Source organism: Neovison vison, chromosome 2 (assembly GCF_020171115.1).
Source record: "Neovison vison isolate M4711 chromosome 2, ASM_NN_V1, whole genome shotgun sequence".
NCBI lineage: Eukaryota > Metazoa > Chordata > Mammalia > Carnivora > Mustelidae > Neogale > Neogale vison.
Genome location: NC_058092.1, coordinates 65,378,292 through 65,405,389, shown reverse-complemented (window position 1 = coordinate 65,405,389; position 27,098 = coordinate 65,378,292). Strand labels below are relative to the sequence as shown.

The 27,098-nt window shown below is 38.0% G+C and overlaps 2 protein-coding genes across 12 annotated transcripts in view; both read left to right on the top strand.

Moving 5' to 3' along the window:
• Positions 1–10,036, top strand: part of USP33 (ubiquitin specific peptidase 33) — a 53,499-nt gene extending 43,463 nt beyond the window's left edge. For all 7 annotated transcript variants that reach the window (XM_044238502.1, XM_044238501.1, XM_044238499.1 and 4 more), the window contains 5 exons: positions 942–1,023; positions 1,778–1,886; positions 7,069–7,171; positions 8,439–8,507; positions 8,862–10,036. In XM_044238502.1, the coding sequence (XP_044094437.1) occupies positions 942–1,023; positions 1,778–1,886; positions 7,069–7,171; positions 8,439–8,507; positions 8,862–9,019 (521 nt within the window). In that variant the 3' untranslated portion in view covers positions 9,020–10,036. The remainder of the gene's footprint in view (positions 1–941; positions 1,024–1,777; positions 1,887–7,068; positions 7,172–8,438; positions 8,508–8,861) is intronic.
• Positions 10,037–19,383: 9,347 nt separating this feature from the next.
• The window catches only part of ZZZ3 (zinc finger ZZ-type containing 3), a 120,125-nt gene continuing 112,410 nt past the window's right edge, over positions 19,384–27,098 (top strand). For 3 of the 5 annotated variants that reach the window (XM_044238494.1, XM_044238496.1, XM_044238493.1), the window contains exon 1: positions 19,384–19,443. Coding sequence is in view for 1 of the 5 variants with exons in the window: in XM_044238497.1 (XP_044094432.1) it covers positions 19,955–20,103 (149 nt within the window). In the remaining 4 variants the exon portion in view is untranslated. Of the gene's footprint in view, positions 19,444–19,876; positions 20,104–27,098 lie in introns of those variants that run through there. The other 2 variants (XM_044238497.1, XM_044238495.1) reach the window with 2 other exon arrangements.

Genomic DNA, 27,098 nt, shown 5'->3' with positions numbered 1-27,098 from the left:
TGAGTATCTGTTCCAAACCCTGTGCTAGACCCTGAGAATACCAAAGATATTACTTCTCTACACTCTGATTTCCTAACAGAGACAGATATACACAGCCAGTTACGATACAGTGAGCACTTCTATGAGCACTTCTATTACACATTATTTTTCTTGGCCGAGAGGCATTCACCTGCCAGCTATATCCATGAGAGGCATTCACCTGCCAGCTATATCCATGATCCTTATCCCTTTTGTCTAAATTAATAGGTGGCTCTTTTCTAAAGTATGAAAGTGTATTTGGAATTTAACAAAAAAGCCTCATATACTTATTTGCTGTATATAACTTAAGCCTTTGTGATCAGCTGTGTTTGTGTTCGTACCCATGATAAATAACACCTTAATGTGACACCTTCATTGAATTTCATGGTTGAAGACTCAATATTCTTGTTAATTAACTATTTTTGTAGTGGGAATATCTTGTAGTGGATATAGAAACCTAAACCTTGAAAGGTTTCTGGATGTGAATTTATCTCTTGTTATTTCCCCACTTGAACTACTAACATAATGCTTTTCCAGTTCTGAATTTCCCCATAAACTTTTAATGGTATTTATCTGTGACTGCCATTTATTATATTTAAGTATATAAGTGCCTCATTTCCTTTGCTAGCTCAAGCTCTTTGAAGGAAAGATTGTCTCTTAGTTTTCTTTGATTTCTCACAGTATACAGTCAAGGTTTAGTAAAGATTTATGTGAGTTGCTTGAAGATCTTGGTTGGCTGGTTTTTCTCTACTTCAAGAAATATGTTCATTTTTAGGAACATAATCACCAAAAATGCTTTTACTTAATTTTTAAGAATAATTATTTAAAAATGCCAGTGATTAATCAGTTTAAAAATGAGTTTAACCTTTAAAAGTTGTATAAAGGAGTTTAAGAATGAGACACACCCATTTGAACTTTTTTAGGTGTTCCTCCACGAAAAGCTGGTTATATTGAAGACCTGGTTTTGATGCTGCCTCAGAACATTTGGGATAACCTGTATAGCAGGTTTGTTTTTTTACATCAGACAATATGGTATTGTGAAAATCAGTTGGTGAAACTTGTTAAAAGGGAATTGTATTATTTCACATATGTTCCTTATGCTTTATGTTGCTTATGTAGAAAATTCTCTGTTTTCCATCAGTATTCATTCGGAAGTTTGAATAGGAAGACTTTGTAGTTAATGTGACCCTAGTCTAGATAATAATTCTGATTTTTATGTTCTAATTATTTGTACCGTAAAAGCATATGGTGATATTTAACTCTGAAATTTTAAAGTTTTAAATTTTATTTTAAAACATTTCATATATAATTTCCTTACTATGTTTTCTTAGTTAAATACTAAAAAGAATTCTTCCATGAATTCTTACCTGAGAGATCAGCGAAAGCCTCCTTCTGATTACAACTTGATTAAGACTATGGCTGCATTGAACTAAGATTTATGTTATATTGCAGTTTTTGAAAGACACTTGTTTTACTTTGTGTTGTTGCCTCTAACATATTTGGTAGCAGAAATAGCCATAAGGGAAAGTTGAAATATAAAGCTATTTAATCAATAAATTGAGTCATTGACCCTGATAAACATAAAATCAAGGTGTTACAATTATATGATTTTATATTAGTTTAATTATGACTGAGAATTTTTCTGTGGGGATTTATTCTTTACTAGGTATTTAGCCATTGACTCAAAGTTGGAGACAAATTTCCTAGAACATCCACTTTCTTCAACATTATCATAATTATTAAATTCTTCATGCTTTAGGTACGGAGGAGGACCAGCTGTCAACCATCTGTACATTTGTCACACTTGCCAAATTGAGGCAGAGAAAATTGAAAAAAGAAGAAAAACAGAATTGGAAATTTTTATTCGGGTAAAAGTGATGCTTTTTGAATTGTAAATGTGATATAGGATAAAGAACTGACAATTAGATGTAGAACTATTACTATGTTAACTATATTATATTAATGAAATGATTAGATGAAATGGTTGTAATAGATTTTAATAGTGATTTTAACAGTGAGATTTTAACAGTGGGAGACAGGCCACTAAAATTCAAGTGAGTTAAGTTTTTACGGGTTGGCATTTGCAGTAATCTATTGAAATGGTAAATTATAGGTTTCCTTTAGTTTTTTTCTTGGAAAGCATCTTCCCAGACTGCTCTCTACTTCCATGTTTTTGTGAAATATAGTATTGTTTTGTGGGACTATGTATACTTAAAAGTATACTTCTCAAAATGAGTACATTATGAAGCATTCCTTGATTGCAAGGAACAATCTGGAAGTGGTCACAGAATTAGTAGGAAGAGCTAAACAACTAGGTTTTTGTTTGTTTTCTTGTTTTTGGGTGTTTGTTTTTTTGTGTTTTTTTTTTTTTTTAAAGAAATAATCTATTTGATCTTTTTAAGGAAATGTAAACTGTATCTGTGGAGTTTTCACAGTTACCAGTACAGAGGAATTAGCTTTTGACAGTTTTAAAATACATCAGATTATCTGCTTTTTGAAAAGGGTCAGCATGCAAGTAAATTAAAAACAATTTAATTGTGGGAGAGTAGGAGATACAGGCTCTGGTTATGAAATGAATAAGTCACAGGAGTAAAAGGCACAGTAGGAATATAGTTAATGGTACTGTAATAGCTATGCATCAAGACAGATGGCAGCTACACTTGTGGTGAACATAGTATAATGTATAACATGGAATCACTGTGTTCTCCATCTGAAGCTAAAATGTAACCTTGTGTGCCAGCTCTACTGAGAATCATTTAAATGTATATATGTTGACTAAATGACCCATCCATATGCAAATTCAGGTTTTTCTGTGAGCTCAAAACTATTTGAGGGTCTTAGGATCTGAAGTTTAAAACATCACAGTGGTTGAGAAAAAAGAAATATTTAAGCATGCACTAATGATACGCATTAATTCAGAGAGGCAAAATGAAGTAATTCATAGATAATAAAATAAGTAATTAAAGAGGAGAAACAGCCATAGTATTACTGGTTAATTATAGCAAATTAGCAGTCTAGGTTTGTTTATTTATTTATTTGTTTGTTTGTTTATTTAAGGTTTTATTTATTTATTTATTTGGCAAAGAGAGATAGCAAGAGAGGGAACACAAGCACAGGGGAGCTGGAGAAGGAGAAGCAGGCTGCAGGGAGCCTGCTGTGGGACTCCATCACAGGACCCCCAAGAGCATGACCTGAGCTGAAGGTAGACACTTAACCAACTGAGCCACCCAGGCGTCTCTGGGTTATTATTATTTTATGTACACTGTTAAACAACCAGGTTTTATGGACAAGGACTAGTACAATTCCAGTTATTTAGGTAGCAAGAAATAGGTCTCTTCAAAGTGCTCTTGTTAGTAGCATAGCTCCAATTATATATTTATGACCCAAATTCCCAGTAGGGAATCCTAGTAGAATTGGGTCACCTTAGAGGCATATGCATTGATAATCCTACTAAGACTGTATGGATGGAGGGATGGTAATTTTGTAAGAGAAAATTAAGATTCTTTCAGTAAAGAGCGGAAGAAGTGTTAAATAGACAGATGAACAGTATGTTCCGTGTTATGGCTGCCTGCTGCGTGTTCACACATACACACATAGACCTGCTTCTTTTCTTGAATTTAGGCTTTTTGTGTGTGTGTGCTGTTACCTAAAGTAAAGAAATTTTCACACACAGAGGAAGATAGTGTAGGTATCTATTTGTTTATTGTGCTTTGACCTCATTTGTTTCCTAAATCTAAGGAGGTAAATTTTAGATGAATATTTAAAATAGTTTATTCCATGAATACTTAAATAAATGGCTGATGAGTATATCCATTACAGTTTGGGGCACAGAAGCCATTCTAAGTATTTTGGGTATAATAAGAATATTGACAAAGAGAGACTTAACCAACTACTGAAAGGACTGGGCAGTGAAGGTCAAGAAAACCACTGCTGACTCATAGGAAATCTGGGAGTAGGGTAGGCTGCCATGCTAGACATAGGAGTGGGGTCATGAGGGGGTGGTTTCAGAGCCCAAATGGGTTAAGGAAAGCTGCTTATGTGGTGTGCACCTAGTCGAGGGTGTTGAAGCCAGGCAAGATGAGAATGGATATCCATGTTGGCTGGGGATTGGGGGGATGGTGGGTGGTGGAATTGAGGGTTTGGTTCCATATGTAGAATTCATCAAATAATGAGTACAATGAGAGCTGGATTTCTCATTGTCAGATAAGAGAGTTACAGATGTGGAAAGGGAGAAAACTAAAATGGATTGTGCTATTAGTATTAGATTGGACTTGTAGGTACTTTTGTGAACACGTGGTCATACATACATGGGTACGTGTGTGTGTGTGTGTGTGTGTATGCATGTATAGAAACAAATGATGTACATATGTTAATTCCCTAACTTTGTTACTAAAAGGGCCTGGGAGCAATGATAATTTCAGTAGGATTAAACATACTTAGCTCTCATCAGGTTTTAGCTGCTTAACATCTCTCTATACTAAAAGGTACCAGCCTTCCTTAGAGAAATGGCTGGTTCATATCAATGTTAATTTCCAGATTTTTGTCATTTGTATTAATTGTGTAGGAAAATGTGCTTGTACGTCTGAAATATGCACCAAGGTGTTTGGAGAAAAGGAACGTGTTTAGCAACTTACTGTCAATGGTCTGAGGAAAGAAAATTCCTTTGTGTTACATTGGAGTTTTCCTGGAAGTTTGAGATTGTTTCAAAGTTAAAAGATTAAAAATTGTACAAAACCTTTGGAAATTATCCCGGTTGCTTGCCACTGGCAAATCTCAGGAGAATGCTCAGAAATCTAACAAACCTGATAATCTGCTAATCTCAGGATCCTGGTGGGTTGTTCTGAGGGTGCTCAAAGATGCAAGACACTGCTGTTAAAGGTGTTAGCCTGTGACATCAGTGCAGGATTCTTGGGAAGATGCTTGGAAATGGTAACAAAATCCTCTTTATACCCTCCGTGGATGCCTCAGTCCTACCCACAGCTGCCACCAGAGGAGAGAAAAAATTTCTTTCTTTTGGGACTTCCATATATTGCATGTACCATTGATAATGCCTAATCTGGAATACTACCAGCATAGGATCCTGGAAAACGTAGGCTTCTCCTCTTCCCAGAAGGGAATGTAAGAATGAGTGGAAATTATTCATTACGGGTCATACAGTAAAGGCTGCCTCTTGTCAGCTCAGTATTCATACACATTCATACATGTAAGCAGCAACAGTGGCAACAGTTTTCTATTTAATACTGTGCAGCTTGCTAATGAACTAATATATGCTCCATCTACCTTTTCCTGAACTTGGGAGACTTGAAGTTCTATGAGTCACTGTATCCACTTTTGGATGTTAGTCATTCATCTTTAGTTCAGTCAATTCAGTCAGAATCTCACTTTTATACTGTAATCTAAAGAATGTTGGGGCACTTGGGTGGCTCAGTCACTTAAGCATCTGCCTTTGGCTCAGGTCATGATCTCAGGGTCCTGGGATTGAGCCCCACCTCCTTGGGCTTCCTGCTTAGCGGGGAGCCCGTTTCTTCCTTGCCCCCTCCCCCGCTCATGCTCAATCATGCTCTCTATCTCTCAAATAAGTGAAATTCTTAAAAAAAAAAAAATCTTAAAAAATAGTAGAGGAATGAAAGAAAAGTAAATGGTAATTTTTTACAAATTTGATAAAATTTCACTGACACACACACACACATACATATATGCAGTAAAGAAGAAATGTATATCTACAGTTGATCACTTACCCATTCCATACTCCATTTTCTTAACCAGCACTTCATTTGGTTGTGGTCGTGTTTACCTGGTAAAGTAACCCAGACCATCGTTTCAGAAGAATCTGAGGTCTTTGTAATCTTGCCTGGTTTAGATTTCTCTAGTTGTCTCTTAACTTATAACCTCTCAGTATGGAAATACTGAATGATGGTTGCAGTGGGTTGAATGGTGGTCCCCAAAAAAGATATCTCCATGTCCTAATCTCTGTGAATTGACCTTAACTGTGAATATGACCTCACTTGGAAAAGGGTCTTTGCATATGTAATATGTAAAAAAAGATCTTTGGGGACAATGGCAAGGTTTTATTCGATTTGATTATAGGAGCAACATTATTTGGATTTGGCTGTCTTCTTCTTCAGATAGTATGTACCATAGGCATTTAGTTACCCATAATGAAATATTTTAGATGTCTCATTGTACAGTTGGATAAATTTCAGATACCCTTCATTTTCTTTAGGCTCTTTTGCTTCCACCTTTCTATATCAATTATTCTGTCAGTTGGACTCTTTAACTGAAAGCAGTAGAAGCCACATTGGCTGACTTAAGCAAAAAAGAAATTTATTGAAAGGAAAAGTTGATCTGACAAATAAATAAAATAAAATAAACCACAAAAATTGAATAGCCAGTTCTCCAGAATCTCAGGAACCAAGCTTGCCCTGGGTATGTAGCTAACAAAATTGACATTGGAGTATATCTCGCCATTAGATCACTGCTGAAGATTTCTATTGTTGGTAGAGTTTTGCCTAGTTGAGTCACATACCCATTTCCTTAGGCCTTAGAGGAGGAAGTAAACATCTTCAGGGACCTTAGTTTCACACTTCTGAGAACTTGTCTTATACATGTATGTGTATTGTTTGTGCAGTGACATGTACAAGATTATTCATTGCAGCATTGTGTTTGTAACAGCAACATGTCCACCAATATCTTAAGGAACAGAAGGAAAGGGTAGACAGTGGATATAATATATTTAAATGAGATTTGTGCATTTGATTTTTAATAAATACGTGGAGTATTTATTGTTTTGAAGACTTGCCTTGACCATTTCGATCTAGCCAGTGTCTTAGTCTTCTTTTGTGTGTATTTGTAAATTTTGAGACATAACCTAGACACACTTGTTTATTAATAGGTGTTACTGTGGTACTAAAATAACTTAGCATCAGTGTACATCACATTCTTATGAGGAATTGGCCTTATCAGATGCTTAAGTAGAATGGTTGTATTATTCTGCTATAAAGCAAGTTCTAGATGCTAGATCACTGATTTTTTTTTTTTTCCTCCCTATAGCTCAACAGAGCATTCCAAGAGGAGGACTCTCCAGCTACTTTTTATTGCATCAGTATGCAGTGGTTTAGAGAATGGGAAAGTTTTGTGAAGGGTAAAGATGGAGGTAAGAAGTTAACTGAAAAATGAAATTCTTTGCTGATTTTTTTGTTTTTGAATATCTCTATGCACTTGGGATATTACACCAGTGAACGAGATAGAAAATGATCCCTGCCTTCAGGGATCTAACATTCTTGCTTATATTCTGGTTGGTTGTTCTAAACTATTTCATGACTTACAGCATATTCATAGAAGGAATAAAGGAACTGAACAAAATTAGTCTGCAATCTTAATATTGAAAAGTTAAGAAAAATCCACCCAACAATAAGATTGGTCACATAATGCTTTAACCGTAAACATACTATGGCATACTATGACATAGTCATATGTGACATACTATGTCGACTTTAAAAATAATTTTTGTGACAGTGTGTAATAATTAAAAAGATGTTCTTGATAAATGAAAAAGGTTGCAATACTATATTCATAGTTTGAACCTTTTATATTTAAAAAAAAATTGGTAAACATTTGCAAAGGCAAAAAGACCACAAAGATATTAAAATTGCTTATCTTTCTGTAATAGGATCACAGTATTTTTTTCTTCCTTGTGCCTTTTTGTTTTGTTTTGTTTTATACTTTTTGATAATGAACATGCACTGTACTTTTGTATTCAAGGGGAAAACAGGGTTTTTTTCCCTTAAATTAAAAAAGGATATATTTTAATACTTCATTTTATAGTGCTTTTATTATTTTTAGTTTAAGTAATGATCATCTGAAATAACTCAAGAATTACACAATTTCTTTTTAAATTACAAAAGAATTGTTCTTTTATAACATTTTAACCTGTGGTCCTCAAATGGATAGTTGAAAAGTGAGATTTTAGATGGTGGTGAAAAAACCTCTCTCCATTTCTTTCTTGGCTCTATTTTGGAGGGGAATTGAGACCCAGAAAGGAAGAGGTTCAGAAGATAATTGAAAATTAACTATAATAGGCTGCCTGGGTGGCTCAGTGGGTTAAAGCTTCTGCCTTCGGCTCAGGTCATGATCCCAGGGTCCTGGGATCGAGCCCCACATCGGGCTCTCTGCTCAGTGGGGAGCCTACTTCCTCCCTCTCTCTCTGCCTGCCTCTCTGCCTACTTGTGATCTCTCTCTCTGTCAAATAAATAGATAAAATATTTTTTTAAAAAATTAACTATAATAATATGACTACAAAATAATCAATTTGATAATGTAGTTATGTCCCTCAATTATTTCTGGCACAGAAATACATAATTCTTTGGTACATTTCTTTGAAAAGTACACATTTTGATCTTTTGTTTTTCCTTTTGACTTAGATCCTCCAGGTCCCATTGATAACACTAAAATTGCAATCACTAAATGTGGCAATGTGATGCTCAGGCAAGGTAAGTTGAATAATACTTAAGTCATTTGTCACTGTTAAGAATAAAACATTACTAACCATCTGTGCTACTTTTTACCCAGCTCAGTGATACAATTCATACATGAAGTAGGGTAGATAGTGGGAAAGCTGCCAGTATTTGTTTTCCGAGGAAAGATTTAAGGCTTTTGATAGGTGCTAGGAGAAAGTACTAAGACAAACCATAATGTTGTAGCTTATAATAATATGGGCTAGTAATCTGGTGTTCCATAAATTCTCAGTTATCCCTGGAGGATTCGTGCTGGGGGTAACATTTTGAAGGTTTTGCAATATGAATATGTAGGTTTATAAATATTATTCTATTTGCACTTAATTCTAGGAGCAGATTCTGGTCAGATTTCTGAAGAAACGTGGAATTTTCTACAGTCTATATATGGTGGAGGGCCTGAAGTTATCCTGCGACCTCCAGTTGTTCACATTGACCCTGATGTACTACAAGCAGAAGAAAAAATTGAAGTAGAAACTCGGTCTTTGTAATTTTGAGGGTATAGGGAGTTTTAATGAGAAATCTTTTTCATTTCCTCTCACATACACTTGCAAAAACATTCCTAAAAGCATGTTTATTTTCTTGATTTTTAATATTTTATTCCTTCTTACTGGGCATTATGGAAGAATGTGTTAAAATATGTGATATACTACAGGTTGGTATATTTAATGCTACATAACTTATCATAAAGTCTTTCAGTGTAATATTTTTGAAAGGAAAGGGATATTTGTGATCATTTGGTAATCCGTAGGTTATCTTTGATCTTTATACTACATGCAAATCCATACTATCCTTTGTAGTTTTGTAAATACTTTTGCTTTGGAAATTTTTTCATTACCTTAAAACACCATAACTCTGACCAATCTTCAGTTCTCCAAAACCCTAATTTAATTGTATAGTTTTGACATGGCTTCATATAATAAAGAGCCTATTTTAAATTGAGAGTTGTAGTCAGAAAAATGTTAATTTCCTAAAGCTCAGGAATCGTTAGGGTGTCACTTCACTGCAGCATATAAACTAGCATATTAATATTTACAATATGTCTTTTTGAATGTATCAAGGATGTAATTAGTTTGAGTGGAATTTGTGTCAGCAGATGTCCGTAACTTATTGCCTCTTACACTGTAAAATGTTAAACTCTAATTCCTATAACCCTGGATAGTATTCATTAATATCAGTAAAAAACTTAGAGTTAGTTTTAGGGCACTTTTTATTTTGAGAGCATGAAGTATGGAATGTGTTGATGAGATTGTTGATAAAGCTGAAGCTACTTGCAAAATGATTTTTTTAATGAAATGCATAAAGTCTTTTTGAATAATATAGTATGCACTGCTATTTGCTTGATTATGTGATGTCAAAAGTTTAACTATATTCCAAGTACAAAACAAACTGGATTACTTTGAGGATGTGAATAGCATTCATGATGGGTTTGTTTTGGTGTGGGGCACCTGCCACCAGCTGAAACAGTGTTGTTAAAATTAGTTCAATAAAAATGACTTTAAAATGTATAACTTGGATGGTGAATTTATTTGATGGATATTAGAAGTATAAAATTTGTTAGTATTATAATATTTTCCTGTTATTTCTTAATCAGGTATGCAAAATAAGTAATTTGGTATAGTATTTAAAGTTCTGATGTTTAATGAAATGATGAGCTTAATATAGTCATTAAGATGTATTTCAGTTTTTATCCAGTTTTAAGTTTTCTTCTGCCTCATAATTATAGTGCGATCCTCTTCTTGGATTCAACAATGTTATTGATCTCTCTCTGATCACCAGCGTTTATTATAATTTTGGCATTAGGAGATAATAAAAAGGTTTGTTTTTTAATTTAATACTGCTTGCCATTTATTGGATATTTATGAGCCTTAGTCAACTTACTAAAGTGCTTTACTTATATTTAATCCTTATTTCAACCTTATGACTTAGGTAAAGTGACTTGCCCCAAATCAGACAGCAAAGAAATGGCAGATAGAGGACTCCAACCAGAGTCAATGTAACTTCATACCATTGCTGTTATTCACCATGATGTAATATCTCCCAATTCTTTTTTTTTTTTTTAAGATTTTATTTATTTGACAGAAAGAGATCACAAGTAGACAGAGAGGCAGGCAGAGAGAGAGAGAGAGAGGGAAGCAGGCTCCCTGCTGAGCAGAGAGCCCGACTCGGGACTCGATCCCAGGACCCTGAGATCATGACCTGAGCCGAAGGCAGCGGCCTAACCCACTGAGCCACCCAGGCGCCCCCTCTCCCAATGAATTCTTTTGAGACAAGATTATAGGATTAGTCACATTTGTTAGTAGCATTACTATTTTCATAACAAACTTTGGAATATTATATGTGGTTAATTGTATCAGAAAGAGGCAATTTTCCTGTATTCTGAAGGTACTCCACTAACTCTCCAAGGTGAGAAGTTTGAATATACTTTTTACCATTTTGGAGGATTGCAGATGAGGGATTAGGTAAGAAACTGTTTCTTTGGGGAGGAAAAAAGGTTATTTGAGACTATTTTAATAATAACACAACTACAACTAATCACTACTAATGCTGAGTTCTTAGCAAATGTAAGACACTAGGCTAAACACATTTGCAGATTAATATGCCCAAGCACACACAACTAAGCATCAGAATTCAAAATCAGATGTTTCTGACTCCAAAACCTATGCTTCTCTCAGAAGTCACAAGTAAATTTTTTTCTTTCTTTTTTTTTTTAAGATTTTATATGTTTGTCATAGAGCGAGCACAAGCAGGCAGAGTGGCAGGCAGAGGCAGAGAGAGAAGCAGGCTCCCTCCTGGACAAGGAGCCTGATGCGGGACTCGATCCCAGAACCCTGGGATCATGACCTGAGCTGAGAAGGCAGCGGCTTAACCGACTGAGCCACCCAGGCATCCCACAAGTAAATTTCTAATTAGAGAAGCTAATTACTGTTTCTTAGTAGCTACTGTACCAGAAACTTCCCTCTTTAAACTTGTGTGGTGCTGCGTTTTATCCGTTTTTTTTCTCTGCTCATTTCCCTGAGAACTCATTCACTCCCTTGTTTTCAGTTAATCACTTTATTTTTTTAATTTTTAAAGATTTTATTTATTTATTTGACAGACAGAGATCATAAGTAGGCAGAGAAGAAGGGAAGCAGGCTCCCTGCTCAGCAGAGAGCCCGATGTGGGGCTTGATCCAAGGACCCTGGGATCATGACCTGAGCTGAAGGCAGAGGCTTTGACCCACTGAGCCACCCAGGTGCCCCATCAGTTTATTTTTTAAATTAAGTAAACTTTAGACAGTATAGGGCTCGAACTCACAACCCTGAGATCAGGAGTTGCACGTTCCACTGACTGAGCCAGCCAGGCACCTCTCAACAACTTCTTCTTTTTTACAGATTTTATTTACTTGAGAGAAGGAGAAACCGAGAAAGAGAGCACAAGCTGGGGGAGTGCACAGGGAGGGGAGAAGCTGGCAGGGAGCCTGATGCCAGGCTCAATCCCAGAACCCTGTGATCATGACCGAGATGAAGGCAAACATTTAACCGATGAGCCACCTAGGCACCCCTGTATTGGCTACTTTTGCTGTCCTAATGCTATGTAACAACCACAAAAACTTAGTGGTATACAAAAACATTTAGTTATTTTACAAGTCTGCGGAGTTCAGCTAATCAGACCTTGACTGATCTCAGCTGGGCTCACTCATGTATTTGCTGTCAGTTGGGAGTTAGCTAGGCAGGTCTTGTGACCTGGCTGAGCTCACTCATTTGTGTTGGGCTATTTATTGTGTTCTTCGCCAGGCTAACTCAGGCCTGTTTTCTTGGTCATGGCAGAAGAGCAAGTTGTTTCAAGTCTGTGTAGGTGTCCTATCTATCAATATCTCATTGGCCAAACCAAGGTAAATGGTGAAACCCAGAAATCAGGGAGGTGGGAATAAAATCTACTTTAATGAGAGGGTTTGCAAAGTCACATGGCAAAAGGTGTGGATACAGAGAGATATGAACAATTAAAGCTCTTTTTAAAAGATTTTATTTATTTGACACAGTGAGATCACAAGTAGGCAAAAAGGCAGGTGGGGTGGGGGTGGGGGGAAGCAGGCTTCCTGCTGAGCAGAGAGCCCATTGCGGGGCTTGATCCAGGACCCTGGGATCATGACGTGAGCTGAAGGCAGAGGCTTAACCCACTGAGCCACCCAGGTGCCCCACAATTAAAGCTCTTAATGCAATCAAGCTGTAATTAAGTTGCTCATATTTGAATACTGACTGCCACTTACTAGCTGTATGTATAACCTTGATAAGTTCCCTGACCTTGGTTTCCCCATGTGCAAAGTGCAAAGTGAGTTTATCTGCTTTCTTAGGTTGTTGTGAAAGGAAATGCTTTAAAGGTTACAAACTACATAGTAAATGTGTCTCTGTCTTCAGTTTTGGGGGCAGATAATATGACCTGATAGATAACATAGTCCTACAGTGCTTTTTACATGTCACCCATGGCAGAAAGTCCAGGATCCCAGTCCATCCCCAAAGATGGCTTTAATTGCTAAGTAGATAATGACTTCAGTAACTCATGCTTGCAGTTTGTACATTTGGCAAAATTATGAAGGCATAATTAGGATAGCAACTATTCAGGTGTTGATTTATCAGATAAGCCCTTTGGGTTTAAGGTTAGTTTGCTCTCTCAGCCATTTGAACTTCTGCCACAGGACCTGTGGACACAGAAGGGTGAGACTGTTCATGAATATAACAGGTATAGTTCTCTAACAGCAGTACTGATGCTGCTGAGGTTGAAGGCTATGTTTTATAGTATAACAAAACCCTCAAAACTTGCTTAAAGTATGGATTTATTATTTTTCATGATTCTGTGGGTTGTCTGGAGACACTCATGAGGCTGCATCGGGCTAGCAGATATGCTATGTGGGAAGGTTCAAAAAGGCTCCTAACGTAACTGGGGCCCTGGTGCTGACTGTTGGCTGAGCCACAACATTCACCTCCATCAAGGCCTCTCTATAGGATCTTATCATCCAGGACCTCTGCATGTGGTTTTTCTCTAGGCTAACCTGATCTTCCTTAATTACTGGATGGATGGCAGTGGATTCCAAAAGGGCGAAAGAAAATGCTGCATGCTTCTAAAAGGTTAGGACTAGAACTGACATAGTGTCATTTCTGCTATCTTCTGTTGGGAGGGAACTATGTGAGAGCTTGAATACCAAAAGGTATTCATTGGGAGACACCGGTATAACCATCTAACGCATTTGATCAGCCTGGTAAAGTAAGGGAAAGCAGGAGGGGGACACGCAATATTTGGTTGTTCCACTTTTAATGATACAAGGAGTGATTTGGGTTCAGATGGCGAGAACTCACTTCTTCCATTGTAAAGTTACAGATCAACTTTTCCACTAATAGTTCTATCTGCTGACAAGTACTGCCTGAACCAGTGTTTTCATCACAGGTTGCAAAATGGTGAATTTCTCATTCTAGGATTCCTTTGGAGGGACTTTTTCAAAATCTTCACCCTGTAAATGAAGTGTAGAAACAAAGTGGTTCAGGATCTGTGATGGAATAAATGTTGAAACCAGTACTAACTCAGGGCTCCTGGAGTCAGTTGAGATGCCAGAAATTGGTATCTTTGGATGGTATCATCTATGGAGGATAAATGGAGGCTCATTTGAAGAATGTTATAGTTCATTCATCATCCTTTTAAATAATTTCAAATCTTTCCTTGTGTTAAATTAGACTGTAAGAGTTTCTTACTGGGTTATGCTATTTATCTCTTCCAAGCTTAAAAAAATTGCCTTCAGCCTAGGTGGAAAGATGTAATAAAGAGCCCCACAAAATTAGTTGTTGGATTTACGATAAAGATGCTGTTGAAGATACAGTTTACTATATGACATAGTCTTGTTTTGAGAAACTGTGGGATAAATTTATCTTTGGTCATAGTATTTGGATTAGTACTCCTCTGAACAACTGGTTATTATCCTATGGATACTGAGACTATCGTAACTGATCTTGTTTTACCTTATTACAACATCTGCCAGAATTAAAGCAAGTGTTCAGACCCTAGAATATGTATTTCTGTGCATTATTCTCCTGTTTTCTTGTTGCTCAAATTTTCCCATTTTAATTATTTTAAATTCAATTTTGCCCATTAATTTTTTGGTAAGACACATGTTTTTAGAAATAGGCAAGACATAATTTTTTTTTTCATCAAAGCACCCTAGGCAAGGTATAATTTTTAAAAATATGCCAAATATCTTGGTCTTTTGGGTGGTGTACAACATCTTCCCCACTGGAAAATAAGCACCAAAAGGATTTGTCTTGTTCACTCCTACTGCTTACCACAGTGTGTGGCATGAAACAGGCAGCTGGTAAATTTCTCTAATAACTTAAAATGTTGATGACTCTCTTTCAAATTACCTCCTCCCTGGTTTTGGGGGTACGATTGTGTCCAATTTTTCTTTGTTTGACACACAGAGATCACAAGTAGGCAGAGAGGCAAGCAGAGAGAGAGGAGGAAGCAGGCTCCCCACTGAGCAGAGAGCCCGATGTGGGGCTCAATCCCAGGACCCTGGGATCATGACCTGAGCTGAAGGCAGAAGCTTCAACCCACTGAGCCACCGAGGTGCCCCTGTATCCAGTTTTTCTTTAATGGTTCTGGTCCCTTGTTTTTCCTCTATATAGTTGTCTCTTTTTTTCCTTGCCTCCACATGTTTGAGTTTTTCTAGGTTTTGTTCTACATTTTTAATTCCTCTCACTTTTTCATACTTTCCCTGGATAACCTAATCTAAACCCAGGTTCCAGTTACTGTTTTTATGCTGAAGACTCAAAAATCTGTACTTTTAGTTCTGACCTATGGCTTGCATCCCAGACACATATATATTTAATGATTCCTGGGCAGCTTCATTTGCATGTATGAGCTACTTCAAATTCGCCATACCCTCATGACACATCATTTCCTTCCCTAAACCTTTTCCTACTGTAGTATTTCCTGTGGTCCTCGGTGACACCTCCATCTCTCCAGTCACACAACCCAGGAATCCTAGACTCTTTTAACATACCAACACATTCAATAAGCTACCAAAATCTTGGAGATTTAGCCCCCAAATATAAGGACATTCATCAAACCAGTCATTTAGAATAGCATGAAAGTAGAACAGCCTGGATACTCCCAAAGAAAAAAATAGCTAAATAAATTACATAACCATTTCTTGGGGTTTCTGAACAATATGACATGGAAAATATGATCTAATGAAAGCAATTAGAATACATTGTTTCATATCATATTTTATATATATCCATAGAAAAAATAGCCTATTTCTGGTGGTGCTAGTCGTATTAGTAGTAAACAAGTAAGTAATTGTAAGTTCCATCCTCACAGGGACCTTTGCCTCAAACCTTCTCTGTGTAACGTTTTCCCCACCCTCTGACTAACTCCTAAATGCACATTCATACTTTAGATCTCATTCAGCCTAAATGTTACTTCGTCAGGAAGTCCTCCCTTTTTCTTCTTTCTAAAGACCTTACAACATGTACTTTGGATTATTATGGACATAGTCTCATAGTGACCTATACTTTTTATTCATGGTGTTTATCATTTTGAACTTATGAACGGTATTTCTGTGATTATTTCTTGAATGTCAACCTCCCTCCCTAGACTATAGGATTTGTAAGAGTAGGGTCTACGCTTGCTTTGTTTAGTACTATATCTCCAGCCCTTGTATAGTTCCTAGCATGTTTATTAAAAGAAACAGTGAAAGAAAGAATGAACTACATCAATGGTTTTCTTTTCTTTTTTTATTTATTTGACAGAGAGAAACACAGTGAGAGAGGGAACACAAGCAGGGGGAGTGGGGAGGGAGAAGCAGGCTTCCCATTGAGCAGAGGGCCTGTGGGGCTAGATACCAGGCATGGGGTTGATCCCAGGACCCTGGGATCATGACCTGAGCCAAAGGCAGAGGCTTTAACCCACTGAGTCACCCAGGGGCCCCATCTTCCTACTATCTTCTTTACCATCAATGAACTGGTCTTTCCCCTTTACCTCTTTAGTGCTTGTTTCAAAGACCCTAGAACCCAGCCATGTGGGGCTACTTGCAGTTCCCCTCTCACATTCTTGTACACTCTCATTCATGCAGTTCCCTCAGCTGACAACAGTATTTTTTCTCGGCTTTGCAAACCCATCCTATAGCTTGAATGCCAACCCCTGTAAAAAACCTTTCCCAAACTTCCTCTTATTCCCACAGTATTTATATCTCTGCACAATATTTATATCTCTGAAGTTCAAATTTGGGCAAATTATATGACCTCTCTAAGCCCATTTTCTCATCAGAAAATGTGAAGAGAGACACAGATTAGGGTTTCCAGGAACCAGATACTTACACGATCAGTATACAGATTGATTAGGAAAGGCTCATAGGATCATTTGTGAGGTTAGGGAAGAAGTGGGCAGAAGAAGTCAAGCTGCGATGCAGTCTTAATGGGATGCATCAACTGATGCAAATTGTTCTACAGATAGGATGATCCACCAGAACTGTCCCATGTTGAGGTGGGAGGGCTAGTCCTTCCAACAAGGAGTATTTTTATTAAAGATCTTATTATTTATTTGACAGAGAGAAAGAAAGAGAGAGGGAGAGAGAGGGTGCACGCACACATACACAAGCAGGGGAAGCCAGAGGCAGAGGGAAAAGGGAGAAGCAAACTTCCCCCTGAGCAGAGAGCCAGGTGTGGGGATCCATCCCAGGACCGTGGGATCATGGCCTGAGACAAAGGCAGGTGCTCAACCAACTAAGCCACCCAGGCTCCCCCCCTACCAACAATCCTGAGAGATACTATTAGTGGCCCTACACTGATCAGTCATTTTGGATGTAGCCTCCTTGGGAAAAGGTATGACACTGAAAAACACCAGAAGGTACTGACAGCTCATGGCTGTCTGTGGAACACTCTTGGCTGCTGGTAGTAAGTCCTTCATTTCTGAAGGGTATCTGAGAAGTAACTTGTGGTGCCCAACATTATTAGTATCTATCTTAGGACTGTTGGAAGATTAAAACAGGGTAAGTTATAAAAAATACATAGCATATTGCCTGCCACATATGACTCAAGAAGGGATGTTTGTTATGGTTATTATACATAGAACTTGGCTCTGTAAGTATACAGAGCAAGGTAGGGAAACCTTATTTACTTTTGTGACTCTAGTCCTAGAATAGGGCCTGGAACCAATTAGGTTCAGTAAAAGCCTGTTAATGCATTACTATAAAAATATACCTGACAGGGGCACCTGGGTGGTTCAGTGGGTTAAGCCTCTGCCTTTGGCTCAGGTCATGATCTCAGGGTCCTGGGATTGAGCCCCGCATCCAGCTCTCTGCTCAGCAGGGAGCCTGCCCCCCCCACCCCGCCCTTGTGATCTTGCTCTGTCAAATAAATAAATAAAATCTTAAAAAAAAAATACCTGTTATCTTCTGTCTGGAAGCAAATGTTATTTTGAGTTGAACTCTCAACTAAAACACATACAAAAAGTCAATTCAACCGTTTAACAACTTAACCAGAAAAAAGAAAAAAAAAGGAGGTGCCTTATCCACTTGCCTGAAAAACCAAGTTTCAAAGAAAAAGAAAACAAAAACAGTGAAATAGTACTTGGCAAATGCAGGAGAGCTCCAGTTAAAATGGCTTCTGGATTTTGTATTTTTGAAATATAGTTTTCTAATTTTAGACAGGGAAGGAGATTTAGCTCAGCTTTGCCACAGCTCATAAATGATGAGGCTATCAATAGAACTATGAACCCAAAGGAAGTACTTATCTCCATCAATGTTTATTGGGTTTTAATTTTTCGGCATGCCCAATGTAGTTTGTTGATATATTTTTTTTAAAGTTTATTTATTTATAAAGTAATCTCTATAATACTGAAGGTGGGGCTCAAACTCACAACCCCAAGATCAGGAGTCGCCTGCTCTTCCGACTGAGCCAGCCACAAGCCCCTTATGACAATGTTGACAGCATTTATTAAACACTGCTCTGTGCCTGACAAAGGTCTGGGGACGCAGTAATGAGCAAAAAGTTACAAAGTCCCAGCCTTTATGGATCTCACGTTCTTGGTGGCAGGAGACTGACAAAGACTTGAAGTGATAACTGTTAAGAAGATAGATATATATCTTCTCCACCTATATATATATATAGATGAAGAAAGAGAGAGCAGTGGTGCAAGCGTGCTCATTTGAATACAGTGGTCTGGAAACCTCAGATGTTGACCTTGGAGAAGGGAGCTGAAGTACGCATTGAACACCAACGAGTTAAGAGATCTGAAGAGTTGTAGTCAAAGGCAACAGCAAGCTGAAAGTCTTGAACTGGACAGAGCCTGCGCATTGGAAGGAACAGCCACAAAGCCAAAGAGGTGAGCTGAGGGGTCGTGTGGCTGGAGATGAAGTAAGCAGGAGCACAGAGTTGAGACCACACGGCTAAGGGAGCTAGCGTGTACACATTTTTCAAGAGTCCACAAAAGGCAGGATGGAGCTGTCTTCCAAACAGCGGGGCTACAGCGACGCCTTTCCTCTACAAAAGCAATGAAGGGCCAAGTAAAGACTATTATTGCAGGGGATGAACCGGGTCCTGCCCTCAGAAGACCAGCCATCATGCAGAGGCGAGGGCCCGCCGCGGACCTCGGCGGATCCCAGGCCAACGGCGCTGCACAGGCCGCGGTTACCAGCAGGCGGTGTAGTGAGCGCGCCTGCAGCCGCCGCCGCCCGCCCGGCCCAGCGAGAGAGGAGGGGACCGGAAGGAGCCGCTGGTGCTGCGGGAAGTGGCAGGAGCGGGAGGCGGGGACCCACCTGGAAGCGCCGCGGCGCCGCTGTCGAGCTTCCTGCGGCGGCCACCCCAGCAAGTGCCGTGGCGGGGGTAGAGAGCGGCCACGGCGGCGGCGCCTCCCCGAGTGGCCCGCGGCGCCCTGCCCCGCGCGAAAGGTGAGAACTCGCTCGAGGCACGTGGTGGGGGCCACACACGGGGCAGGGAGAATGGAGGAGGGACCCCGGGGCACCATCGGCTTTGGGACCCGGATTTAGAGCCGAATGCCGGGAGGGGGTGGGTTGGAGGCGGCAGCGGCGTCGGCAGCGACGGCGAAGCCCCCACGTGGGGTGGGGGTGCGCGCGCACGTGTGCGCGGGCGATAGGGGGGCGGGGAGGGCTCTAGGGTGGACGACCAGCGCGCGCTCGCTTAGTAGCGGCCCACGTGACGGGCACGCCGAGAATGTGCCTCCACGTGACAGGCTGGGAGGCTGGTTGAGGCAGAGGGATGTTGTGTCTGTGTGGTAGAACCATAGTCACTGAGGTTTTAGGGTTTTTCTTCTCTAGTAGGGGGGATAGATGAGAAATAAAGGGCGGAAAAGACTTTCTGCTATTTCCCTGTTCTACACGTTCTCCAATTCGTTAATGAAGCACTTTTCAAGTTCCGAAATGCCGATTTCCCTGTACCGCCATGTTGGTTTTAGAGGAAACTCGCGAGATGCTGGTGGGTTTGTATCGCGAGATCTCTCGATTCTCGCGGGACCTTGTTGGCAGAGCAGTTGTCCTGGATGGCGAAGCGTTGGGTTCCGGGGGCCTGGGACCCGCAACTCTTTCTACAAGGCAAGTTGTTAGGGAGGGGCCGGGGGCGAGTGCCTCTTGGTGCCGGGAGACGTGCTAGGTTAGCTTCCTTTAGTCTTGAAGGGACTACATTGACCCCATTGAGGCGACACGGTCCTCCTCCCCACCCCCCTGCGGGCGCTCCGCCACCTGCAGAAGCGTCTGCAACGCTCAGCCCCCGCTCCTTTTCCCCTCAGCGCAGTGATAGTTCCAACCCCGTCCCACTCCCTTGGAAGTCCAGAGCCGTTCTCGCGCAGTCGTGACGATTCCATTGGATACCGTTGGTCTTACTTTCAAACGTTCATGTCAGTTTTTCCCCTTGTTGCCATTTTCTAAAGAATTCCAGACCTGTTAACCATTCTGTCGCTTGTTTCTGCTGCTGTACCTTTCTCCACTGACCATTCTCAGACGCTTAACACTAAGCGCCTTCTATTTTTTTTTTTTTTTCTCTCTGGTCATCATTTACTCCCACTTACTTGGTCATTGATAACTTCCTCATGACGCTGACTCACTTTGTATTTACAGTAACTTTTTGGCAGTATTGGAAGGAGCCCTTTCTATCTCTGACAATACCTGTTGTCAGAATAAAATCGTTCTTGTAATCTTTGTGCGTGCCTATTAACTCATAATTGTCGATATGATTCTGATTACTATGTTACGAGGTTGCCGTCTTTGATGTTCAAGGATGGTTGTTTTGGGTCACGTGTTTAGGTAGTAGTGAAATGTTTTAAGTCGAAATTTTAGTTAAAACTAAACTTCTCTTAATAAACTTTGGTATCAGAGTTTGTTTTTTCTTTAAATGAGTTTGACATGAAATTAATTTTTCTTCAACTTCCTATGTCTTATCGGAAATCAATTTGCAGTGTATCTGTCTTTCGTATTATTGAGCAGTCTTTGGATTTATTTAGTATTCGCAGTGGGAAGTTAATTACAAAGCTAATCAGATAACTAGGTAATCCACTCATTTTTTTTTAAACTAAGAAAGTGTTATTTGCCTTTACATTTAATACAGAGAAGTATATAGAGGATGCTCCCTGTTACACTCCGCCAAGTTACCTTAATCAGTCTTAAATCGCTCTAACCAATCTTAGCAGTAGCTGTGTTTTCTTCCTTTTTTTTTTTTTTTTTAAGGAAGAGGAGGAAGTGGAGTAGTGTTCTAAAATACACTATCACAACATTAGCAATCAGAAAAAAATTTTTGTACTCAGCTAAATTTTTATTTAGTGATGTATGCCTGTTGACAAATATATGCACATTTGCTTTTAAAAAGAAAATTCTTTGTACAGATTTTTTGGTTGTAACGATTTTGTGAAAGTATCTTGAGGGATAGCATTGTTTTCGTCCTAGAGATTGTTTTATCCTAGCTTTGCACCAAAACAAAATCCATACAAAATAGGATTTAAAGAAAAAGGGATGTTATCAGTTGAACTTTGTATTTTTATGGTTAATATTTGTGTTACATGTTTATCTTTATATTCATGCTTATATTTTGTGACACATTTTCTAAATTATAACCCACGTGTGTGTAGAGGAGTTTTCCAGAAGTTCTAAAATTTAATCAGCTCAGTTAAATAGTTCTGACTGTGAAATTTAGTGAGCTCAGCAGGAGAGTGGTAGGTATATCACCAGTTAATACAAACAAATGTACAATTTGGAAGTTGCTAAGCAGCATTTTGTGAGGTTTTGTTTTGTTTCTATTTTTTCCCCAAACCAGTGTTTATTAGTCACATGCACGTGACTTCAGTCTTCTTGAGCAATGTGGTTTTCTCTTATAATAGTTCATTCAAGTAGGAAAGTTGGAGAGTGAAAGAGTGTTGAGAGGTGTGATGTGGGAAGGAGGAGAATCAGACAGTGGAATATGTAGTTCGATATTGAGATGGAATTGGAGAAGTTTCACAGAAAAGAGAGGCTGTTGGAAGGTTGACAGAGCCATGGTCTAAGACTAGGCAGGTTTATTATGGTTGAAGGGCAATTTGAGTTGGCCAGAATTTGGAATCTGTAATTTCAGGCAATTTTTTCATCTTAAAATGTTTCTTAAATGGTTTTCAGTTACCTCAGAAATTATCACTTGCTGTAAAAAGTCAGCAACTGAATTTGATATTTAATTGAAACTTTGTGAATTCTTCAGTTAGGTAAAGCTCTTGTTAAGTAACATTTGTTGAGTGCATTTTGTTATTTTTAGAAGTAGAAAATTGTGAAAATAACAGTGGACTCAAGGTCACAGTTCTGTAATGGCCTTTGCAAAGGTATCTACAAAGTTTTGCTTGGTAATTTGGCCTCAGAGAGTTCCCGTGTGCATCTGATCCTTGGGATAATGTATGTTTCTTACAACTTTGTTTTATAAACTGTTCTTGGCAGTGGATTTTGGGGATTACCAGTCTTTTAGAGACTACTGCTTATCTGAGGTACTGGGTAGAAATACACTGAGAATATCTAAGGAGGAAGAGGCATGTATCTTACGTGATTCGAGTTTGCTTGAGTGAAACTTAAGTAACCAGAAATTTTATTTTCCCTTTTCTCAATTATTAACTGTTATGAAAGTGATCTGTGAGAGCTGGTGAGCTTCAGTGATGAGAGGAAATTAATGGCAGTGATAATACAGTATTGATCTGTCCTCACTTGGGTTTTTTTCTTGGGGTCTGAAACAATGCTCATTTCCATAGACCTATAAGTTTGTAAACTATACCGTGTGATAGCTGTGTTACATATTCGTTACATCAAGAACATGAATTTTTTTCTCACCTCTTGAACCAGAGTCCAAGAGAGATTACAAGAAATTACTTGACCAGAAATGTCAGTGAAAACATGATGCAGGTGCTTTTTAAAAAAATCTAATTTCATATGAAAAGTCAGTCTAGATTTAACTGCAAGGAATATTTGCTGGAAGACTTTGATATTTGCAGGAGTATTTAATATAGATGTGGCATACATTGTAGTACAAATTTCTGAGGCTAATACTCTGATAACCACTGTAATTAGACTTTAAAAATACTGATCAGTGAGTTATTTCCTGAAGTCCCAAGTGTTGACTTCTAACACAGTGGAAGTATAGATTTTTGCTATTTGTTTGAACTTGTCCTTCTCACCTCTTTTTGTTTTTTTTTTTCAGCTGTTCTTTCTCATTTAGGTAGGTAATTGTCTTGTCAGAGACAAGTTCATTCAGTAACTTTTCCTGAGGAGACTATCAAACTTTTCAGTTATTATTATTATGAGCTCCATTGTAAGTTATAACATCTTTTTTTTTTTTTTTAAAGATTTTATTTATTTGACAGAGAGAGAGAGAGATCACATGCAGGCAGAGAGAGAGGGGGAAGCAGGCTCCCTGCTGAGCAGAGAGCCCGATTCAGGCCTTGATCCTAGGACCCTGAGGTCGTGACCTGAGCAAAGGGCAGAAGCTTAACCCACCGAGCCACCCAGGAGCCCCTCCATTGTAAGTTATAATCAGTAATTCAAACCAACATTTTTTGAGTGTTGGTGATCTTAGCCATTTCAAACAGCAGGATTCCTGAGCCTTCGAAATTACTAATCAAGGGGCGCCTGGGTGGCTCAGTGGGTTAAGCCTCTGCCTTTGGCTCAGGTCATGATCTCCGGGTCCTGGGATTGAGCCCCACATCGGGCTCTCTGCTCAGCAGAGGGCCTGCTTCCTCCTCTCTCTGCTTGCCTCTTTGCCTACTTGTGATCTCTCTCTCTGTCAAATAAATAAATAAAATATTAAAAAAATAATAACTAATTAAATACCATAAGCCTGTGGTCTTTCTTCAGAAACTCCTAAGTGGAGTAAAGAAGTTTTACAGCACCAACAGGGTTAGTTATCTGATTTTTTTAGCCCACAGATAAAAATCCATAGGATTGGCCATTGGAGTTAGGCACACTGACAGCTGAAATGTCATTTTATTTCAAGGGAAAAGGAAGAAAAGCTATTAAAAAAATAGAACTATAGAAGAGTAGTGTTTTAAGGCCATTGCTTAGAAACATACAGTCCTATTACCATCAACTTCTGAGGGAATCACAATGTTACAGAGTAGTATGTAGTACATGGTGTTTCACGTGATGACCTTAATCATAAATAAACTTTTATTCTGTGTGTTGTGTTTGAGGAAGTAAGGAATTGGTATCTTTTTAAAGGATTGTTATGAGTAAATGTTTTCAAAGCTTTGTTAATGCTTTCAGTTTTCTGATAATTGACCTACAGAACTCCTCTGATGATATCAAATAAAAATGATGCTGTTGTGTATGGCATTTCCTTTGCTTTATTTTATTGCTTTTATCGATTTCTTAAATTTCTTGTTTATTATTTCAAGGGATTACTGCCAGATAAGGCTCTGTTACATTTACTGTTTGATATCAGTGATGAACAGTTGTCTAAAGACTAGCACCTTTATTAATAAAGGAGTTTTCAAAGCAAATAATTAGAATTAGTCAATGCCAAGTTCGTATAATTCAGTTCTATAGTTTTGAACCTTGGTACTGAGTCTCTATCCTCAGCACTGATGAGTGTCCTGAGGTGAGAAATGTTTCATTGTGTAGTAGATTTTCTTTGTTGCCTTACTTGCCTTTTTTTAATATGTTAATTTAAACCATTTTCTCTTTTCATTGTTAGAGTAATGGTAGATAGTATTTAAGTATAAACTGTATTGTCTGTGTGTTTTAGTGACTTTAATGGCTGACTTGAGAATTTTAAATCTGAGGAATTAATACAGCCATGTTAACATTTTGGTATACTTCTTCCATTATTTTAAAAATACATCTTTTATATACTTGCAAATAAAATATTCAGTACCATGTTCTACTTTATAACCTAATGTTAGGTAACATTTTTCCATTCTCACAAGGAGTCTTCATAATCATAATTAGAAATGGTTGTATAATGTCCTATGTGTAGATGTATCATTACCCTGTTCTGATTTTTTGCATATATGAATAGCAGTGTGAAGAACATATATATATATAATTTTCTGTATATGGTATTATCTTCTTGAATGTTGCCAACACCAGAAGTGATTTTTAGGTGTACTTTTGAAGGGTTTTGAAACCTATCTGTCACGTTAATTTACCCAAAGGATCAATTTATGTTCATGTTGAAGTGGCTGTTGCTCTGTATATCGTTATTAAGTATTATAAAACTTCATGGGGTATAAGTCATATCACTTTTTTCTTAGATTACTACTGAGGTGAAACATTTTGATTGATAGATGTATTTCGTTTGCGAATTTAGGTAAACAATTTTGAAATTAATGTTATCAAGGGTTTTGACCTAATCTTGTTCTACTTTTGAACTTCTGAAATTCCTCCTCTGAAAGTGTAATAAATAAACAATACTGATTTAATACTGTCTCTCTTAGTTTTTCTAAATTATATTTAAATAAATTTAACTGTTTGCCTAATCTGGTATTGGTGTGAAGTGAGAATATAAATGTTTTCCTCCAAATTGGTAATTGTCTCAACTCTGTTAAATAATCCTATATTTTCTCATTGTTTTGTGTTTCACTTTTACATTAAAATTTTTTTTTACCTTACTTATTTTTACCCAAACCTTAAAAAATGTTAGTATTTTTTAGGTGATTTTTAAGGCACATCTACTGTCTATTGACCTAGTATCTTTTTATTGTGATATTTGTTTTCATATTGATTTTTAAGAGCACTTTACAAATTGAGGATAATAAAGCTCATTCTCTACAAAACAGTGTTCTATAATTCTTTTTCTTGGTTAGCCAAAATTCAAAATTCTTTTCCCATACCACAGAATTTAGTAGGATTGAGTGAAGTAATTTCTTTCTCTTTCTCTTTTCTTCCCCCCCCCCTTTTTTTTTTTTTTAAAGATTGAGTTTTTAAACAATCTCCACATCCAGTTTGGGGCTCGAACTCACAACCCCGAGATCAAGAGTCATATGTTCTGTTGACCAAGCCAGCTAGGTGCCCCTCTCCTTCTTGAATGGACAAAATAAGAAACTACTTAAGAGTATAGTATTAGAGGGCACCTTGGTGGCTCAGTGGATTAAGCTTCTGTCTTCGGCTCAGGTCATGATCCCAGGGTCCTTAGTTTGAGTCCCGCATGGGGCTCTCTGCTTGGTGGGGAGACTGCTTCCTCTTCTCTCTCTTTGCCTGCCTCTCTGCCTACTTGTGATCTCTCTCTGTTGAATAAATAAACAAAATCTTAAAAAAAAAGTACAGTATTAGAGAAATATTGTATATAAACACAGCTATAAAGAAAAACTATTGGTAGATTTTTGTAGAATTAGAAATAGACTGCTAAGATCAACAGTTTTAGGATGTGTGGTTAAGGTATTTCCTTTATTAAATAGTGATATGTAGTTTGACATCATATGCTTATACTTAATGAAAAGTGCTAATTGGCAGTCCTAGGACTCTAGTTACAGAATCTCAAAACCTTTCTTATTCAACTGTTAAGAACAGTAGTGTGGCACATGTACTGACATTTAATAATGAATAAGAAATTCCAGGTGAGCCTTAGACCATCCATGTCAGTGAGAGCATTTTCAGTATTGAAAATTTATTGTTTATGAAGGGTTTTTTCTTTATTAAATAATTATTCAAGATCTTAAAATTATTTTTGAAAAAAATATTTTTACTTATTTACATTTTAAAACTATGGAGGCTCCAAAGCTATTACTTTATTAAATAATGACTAACATTTTCTGTTGTTTACAGATTGGTATGATTACATTACTGCTAGGAAGAAAAACCAGATTAACTTTGTGAGTGTGAAATCACAATAAATATTTGAAAATAAATATTTGAAAAAAATCTGTGTCCTGTGCTTGGGGATCCAATAAAGAGAATTACAGGTGAAGAACTTGATGCGGTGGAATTTCTTTCTTCCTTGCATTGGGTTGAGATTTAAAGGAATTGGAACATAATTTATACCTTTTAATACTACCAGAATTCTGCTTACTTTGTAAGGGATAGGTTGATTTTGCAAAATGGCACTGAAGTGGTCCAGGAAATAACAACTGCTAATTGTATTCTGGCAGTTATTT